A 7,047-nucleotide genomic window follows, 5' to 3' on the forward strand; every position below is an offset into this window, starting at 1 on the left:
TTGTCACCACTTTAGAGACTATGTTGAGGATATCTATTATACTACTAGGAGAGTCAAATTAAAACTATAGGACTTCCTAGACATCTCTTAACTGGCTTGATAATGAAGGTTATTTAACTTTCACAACATGAGTGACTCTCATCATATTTATCATGCTAGTGTCACTTGTTGGATCTCCTAGGCATTAGTGTGAATCATTCTCGTAACACATTAACCCTTTAGGTCAGCGCAGTATCACTTTGTAGGATGAGATGAAAAGAATATTATAAACAAATATGCTCCTATCTATAATCGAACTCCATTGCTCTATAGATAAGGTATGTTCACTGTGAGCGCACATCTTACCCATTTCGAAAAGCTATTAAACATTTGTGATACTTTGAATCTCCTCATGTCATAACTTTTAGATTTCTCAATGGTTTGAATCTTGATATCAGCCATGACAACATACCTACACCCTAGTCATTGGATGAAGCTTAAAGCAAGGCAAATGTACTTGTCATTCCATCTTCGCTAGGCATGTTATAAACTAAATATGCCACATCTTATGAGTTTGGTTGTGTTAGTCCTCTTCAAGAACCTCTGGCTACAATTTCTTTGACTGCAAGCAATCATAATTTTGTTCAGGGTAGTGTTCCTCTTGTGCCCAACATTTGTATATTAGTTCCCAAACATTTGTGTCCTCATTGTCTTGCTGAAAATTTTTCGTGTACATATCATAATCTTGTCCAAACAACCATTTTGGATACATTGAGTATAGAAGACCTTGAGATTTTTATTCTTGATCCTATAGAATGTTTTAATGGTGAGGATGAGAGTTTTTAAGTATTGTATTGTGATTCCTCTCGTGATGACAACTGCAGTATACACAATTATCAATTACAAAGTTGAGGAATTACCTAAGAAATAGCCACCTAAGCAAGACATCCCACATGTTTTTAAATTAGTGTTGAATTTATTGTCTACTTTTTGCTTGATTTTAACATTGCCTTTGACCTGGTATTAACTCTACCTCAGATTGCTATATTTTTCCAAGCAATCATCCTTGCATACTTTTCCTATTAATATTAGATTGTTGCCTACTAATTACTGTCGTAGTGTTTTAGCTTTGACTTTGCTGTCCATATTCCTACTTTTCATGATGAGATTAAGCAAAGCATTATTTTGAATAATGAAAATTATGACCTTACTTTTGATGCGCAACATATGCACACATTTTTTATTGGGAATTACTATGTTTTCTATGTGTTTCTTTGACCTGGTATCCTAAACACGTCAGGAAAAGACTTTTAGATCATTCACATGAAAATAATTTATTTGATTAATGGTGTGTTTGATTGGTATGAAAAAACTTTCCTAGAAAAGAAAATATTTTCCTTTTTTTGAGGAAAATAAAAACCTACCTCCCAAAAAAAAAAAAAAAATGCATTTTCTTAAAAAACAAGGGAAACTAGACATATTTTCAAAGTTTAGAAAATATTTTCCGTGGTAAAAAAGGCAATCAAACACTCCAAAAGTTGAAATTCGGATGGAAAGAGGCGATTGCCCATTTTCTATGAAATTTTTTCCAATCAAACACACCTAAAGTGTCACATTTGAATGAAAATTATGTTTTCTATATATCATAATTGTTTCTTTATGGGCAAATTCGAGTCGCTGGCATTGCAATCATTTGTTTTTGCTCGTCAGTTTGCATAACATGTTGTGTAAATTTTGAAGCAAATTTTGTGGATGGTCGCATAAGTTGTTGCTATTTGGATTCGAATGAAAGATCGTCCTCTTGTTTAGATGATGTTAATGAGGGTGATTTGAACTTTTGATGGTCATTGTATGCTCGGGAAAAAAAGATTGCCGTGTTTAGGTAAGCCGTTGCAATTTACCTCGCCCGAGTTGAGTTTTATTAGTTGAGAAAAAATGATGGAGTTCATATTTGGAAGATATTCCAAGTTAGGTACTTAGTTTAGGAAAAGTAGCTAGAGTTTTATTTTTTAGTTTTTAATTGCTTCATTGATTATCTTTGTTTTATTACGTGTAATCTATACTTTTGGTAATCTTTCCTGTGGATGAAACTAGAGGATTATCTAACTTCTTATAAAAAGGGGAACAAAGGACTATTGTTGATGCAACAGTAAATTAATCCAATTTTACTGTGCATGATGTCAATTTTTTATTTTCTATTTTGTTTATGGTCAGACAAATGTTCTTCCACACATCATGCCATTAGCATTAAAAAATAATAATAATTTTAGTATATATAAATTGTCATGATAAAAAAACACTCTCCGCATAGTGCGGAGAGATGACAAACTCTTCTCATAGTGCGGAGTTAAAAAATTAAAAAAATAAAAATAAACCACCTCTCCGCACAGTGCGGAGAGGAAAAAACTCTCCGCACAGCACGGAGAGAAAAAAACTCTCTGCACAGCGCGGAGAGAGTTGAACCATGTGCGGAGTAAAAAAAAACCTCTCCGCAGAGTGCGAAGAGATGACAAACCAACTCTTCACACACTTATTATAAAAAGGGGAACGAATGACTACTGTTGATGCAACAGTAAATTAATCCAATTTTACTGTGCATGATGTCATTTTTTATTTTCCATTTTATTTATTGTCAGAAAAATGTTCTTATTAGCATTAGAAAATAATAATAATTTTCGTATATATAAACTGCCATGAGAAAAAAACACTCTCTGCACAGTGCGGAGAGATGGCAAACTATGTGCGAAGAGTTGGCAAGCTCTTCTCACATTGCGGAGTTAAAAAATAAAAAAATAAAAAATACCTCTCCGCACAGTGCGAAGAGAAAAAAATCTCCGCACAGCGTGGAGAGAGTTGAACCATGTGTGGAGTAAAAAAAAGTGTGGAGAAAAAAATCTCTTCGGACAGTGTGGAGAGATGAGAAACCAACTCTCCGCACTGTACGGAGAGAGTTGATCTCTTCGTGCTGTGCGAAGAGATTTTCTTTCTTTTTCTTTTACCAGTAATTTTTTTTCTTTTTTTTCCACTCTGCTTTTCCTACTTTTCTCTATTTCTTTATGCAATATCTATTTTTCCCTATTTCTTTACGCCATTTATCTTTCTTCTCTCCTACAACTCCATTTCTTTTTCTCTCAAACTCCTCTCTCAATCAAATTGTAAAATTTTTGCTCAATTTGTATTTTATCTCTCAAACACCTTAATATTTTTATTGTTCAAGTCAAACTTTAATATTGTGCTGAAACTCATCGAGAAATCAAGTCAATTATCGTTTTAGATACTTTAATGAAACTTATTTATTTGTTCAAACTCTAAGTACTAACCTTTGTTCTACGGTCGTGTTACAATTTCTCGTGAACTCTACTAGTAAGTTATCAAAATAATGTGTTTTAAGCTCATTCATATCTTACTTCTGATCAAATTAAATATTTCTTGGATTTGTAAGATTGCTCGATATTACAATGTACCTAAAAGTATACAATATCATACTCTAAAAATGGAGAAAAGAAGCAAAAGAGGAAAACATTAAAAAAGAAAGAGAAGAAAAAGAGACAATTATAACTCAAGATGACTGGAAAGATAAATTTTTTCTGAAAAGCATAATCTTTACCATGAAAAATTATTCCATGCTTATAATTTGCTCAAAATTGAGTAGGAAGTTTTCTAAAGTGATTTACAAAATTTAATTTGTCTAACGAATTCCCTTCTTATGACAAGCATAAATACAAGACCATATTCCATATGTCATACAATAACAAAATATATTATTCTTAATACTCCAACACTATGTTTCCCAATTCTCTCCACAACACAAAAATGCAAGGCTTACCTTCGGAGCAAATAGTAACATTTTTCTTAAAAGTTTGTTACTTTGTGTTTTACTTTATATGGCTTATGATAATGTCTAATTATTAATATAGGCACATTTTACTAGTCACTAATTAATGTTAATCCTTATTGCTTATTAAATAATCTTGCGTTACATGAAAAATAATCATAAATTCGATCAGACTACTAGCACTAATGATCGTACTTCTGACCTGACTTCCTTTTCTGACTGAACCGATTGGAAAATTTTCATCCCCGGGCAAAGTTGTTCCGCTTCACTATCCAGCCGACTGAGATTCTTTCAAGAAAAAGTAATATATAACAAGTCTTTAAACGAGAAAATAATATATACAAGATACAAGAACTCTCGTCAAGCTCTAAATTTAATTTCATTGTAATCTCAATATGTAACAATTCTCCACCAAAATTTTAATTTATTCACATAAATTCTCAATACAAAAGATAATATGCATTTGTAGGTTAATTATTTTAATCGATAGATAGTAGGGCATGGTAAAAAGGTTGGCCCAAAAAAAGTTTTAGTCCACCCCAAGTGGAAACTTTATCTCTACTTGCGGAGAATGCGGAGAGATGGTCTTTTTTTTATCTGTAATTTTTTTCCCCTTTTTTTCTATCTGCTTTCCCTACTTTTCTTAGATGTATATTTCTCTCGATGGTTTTTTACCATGGATTCTTGACAAAGGTATCTAAGTTTTTCATCTTTTACCTCAAATCATAAAAGATTATTTCTAATATGATTTCTATCTATTTTTCGCTTGTATAAAATACAGATCATAATGAATGTGTTTACTATTTTCCTCATTTAATTTACTTTATTTATTGAGCAATGCTTTTCATTTGTTAGGATGGCTTTAAAATGGGAAAGGTACTGGGAAAAAATAGCAATTTCATAACCACCCTTTTTTTTTAAATTTTCGGAAATACAATTATATAAAAAGAAAAAAAATATTGAATTACAACATACTTAAGAAATTCAATATTAAATAAATTTTATACATTTATAACAAATTATAAATCCGTATATGCAGCTTACCATATTTACAGGCAGCTTATCGTATATGCTGCCTACCATATTTGCGGTCTACCGTATATATTGTCTACCGTATTTTCATATACCGATTTTTGCACGTATAAATATCGAGAATGCAGAACACCGTATATTCACTTACCAAATCGAATGTCAAAAAAAAAAATTTCAAATTTTTATTTTGTCAACATAAGCAGTAAATAAATATTAAAATATATAAAGCACAAAATATAAATGCATATGAATATGTAAGTCGATTTATAACTTTGTGCTCAATCTTCAATTTTCCAATATTGAATTACACAAAATTTAGAAATATAATTTTCACATTCAACTCAATCATATCAACACTATCAAAGAATATAGTATTTCTTATTCAAGCATAAAATATACAAGCATATTTTTTCTAGATGGCACAATAATGTTATGCAATTGTAAAAATAATTTGCAATTATTTTCTTATATCATGAAAATATTTCTAGATATTACTTAAAAAAATTCAAAAAAACTAAAATTCATACGCTAATAAAAATACGATAAATACAAAATTCGTGCAATGCACGTGACAGTGACTAGTAGACATGATAATTTTGTCATTGGAAGCTCATGATATCACTGTCACCACTTTGCATTCTCTCATTTTCTCAAATCAGTTTTTTATATGAATGTTGGTTCATTTTCCTTTGAAACTTTTGTTAGCTTTCGCTTCTATAATCCAGTGTCATCTTTCTTTTGCATTTGATGAAGCATTAGTAATTAATTATTTTTTTTCTTTTATGTAGTCTCAACAATCAGAATGTTCAAACAAACTTCCTGAAATTGTAAGACAAGGAACTAATTTTTGCTATTATTTTCTTGTAGTGGACGAGGGAAACCAAATTTCCACATGCGGTTTGGGCTGCTGGTCGTGGTCTTATAGCTCTTCTATTACCAAATTTTGATGTTGTTGATAATCTATGGCTTGAGCCTTCTTCTTGGGAGGTAGCAATTCTGTTTCAACTGCCAACTATACGCTTTTGAATATGTTATATACGTAATATTACCCACTACAAGTATTTGCATTTCACATTAACCTATTGAGTTACGTTACACTATTATAGGTCAATAGTAATTATAACACAAATTCTAAAATAACCTGCGTACAAGGTAATGACTAGGTGGTATGGTTTGGAAATGTTTGAATGTCAATGTTTCAAACCACTTATTTTAAATCTGAAGGAGCTAATGTTGTGGGCATGATGGTGTTCAGGACAAATGCTAAATTGTGCAATTTAAGTGCTTTATAATTCCAAATAGGTAGTTCTTATGTCCAGCACAATTTTGATCACTTGGAATTTTCTAAATGACAAGATAATTATTGTTTACATCACTTGGGTTAAAGGATCTGAGTAGGACACCATTAACTGTGAGGAGATTATTCGGTAAGATATGGTATCATTTTTTATGCCTCACTTCACGAACTTAAGTCGCTTCCTTTGGGTTTGCGTGGTTCCTTTCCCTTCTAGTAGTCAGTCTGTTGTATGGGTAACTCCAATAGAGTTATGACGAGGGAGCCTATGACAGAAAGGGAATGTTGGCCACTTTTCCCACTTGTGATTAATTTTCACAAGAGGGAGATGGTTCCATATCTTGCATGTTCAAACATCTTTTTCACAATTAGTTGATGAAAATTATCCTTTTGATATCATCTTAATCACACTTAAAGTTGAGCGTTCTTGCATATAAATGCAAGGTTTCTGGTGTTTACTCTCTCTAGCTTTATCCTTGTTTGAATAGAATTCTTTTGACAATTCTTCTTCCTATAAAGTTTCTTTTATTATATTTTATTTACACTTTCAGAGGTGTGTCCACTATGCTAGAGTTGGAAGAGGATGACTGTGGAACGTACTTTCTGGAGTCATATTCTCAATATGTTTCTTGTGAAATATTTACAGAAATTGGGCTCATTTTTTCGCAGGGAATCGCATGCACCAAGATTAGTAAGGCTAGAAATGAAGGTTCAGCGAATGGAAATGAAGAATCAAGGGCATATCTTGAAAAAAAACTTGTATTTTGTTTCGGCTCTTATGTTGCATCCCAGCTGCTGCTTCCATTTGGGGAAGAAAATGTTCTTTCTTCGTCAGAGTTGAAGCAGGCACAGGAGGTTCTCTCTCTCTCTACGAACTATTTTTTTTTTTTTTTTTTTTTAAAAGCCG

At 31.9% G+C, this 7,047-nt stretch overlaps 1 protein-coding gene across 1 annotated transcript in view; it reads left to right on the plus strand.

The window, feature by feature from the left end:
* Positions 1 to 6,995, plus strand: part of LOC111388397 (probable inactive ATP-dependent zinc metalloprotease FTSHI 5, chloroplastic) — a gene marked incomplete at both ends in the record, with an annotated part of 17,657 nt that extends 10,662 nt beyond the window's left edge. The window contains 2 exons of the mRNA XM_023013084.1: positions 5,714 to 5,833; positions 6,810 to 6,995. Of these exons, the coding sequence (XP_022868852.1) occupies positions 5,714 to 5,833; positions 6,810 to 6,995 (306 nt within the window). The remainder of the gene's footprint in view (positions 1 to 5,713; positions 5,834 to 6,809) is intronic.
* Positions 6,996 to 7,047: the final 52 nt, after the last annotated feature.

The sequence above is a fragment of the Olea europaea genome, unplaced genomic scaffold, assembly GCF_002742605.1.
Source record: "Olea europaea var. sylvestris unplaced genomic scaffold, O_europaea_v1 scaffold4897, whole genome shotgun sequence".
In the NCBI taxonomy this organism is placed as follows: Eukaryota; Viridiplantae; Streptophyta; class Magnoliopsida; order Lamiales; family Oleaceae; genus Olea; species Olea europaea.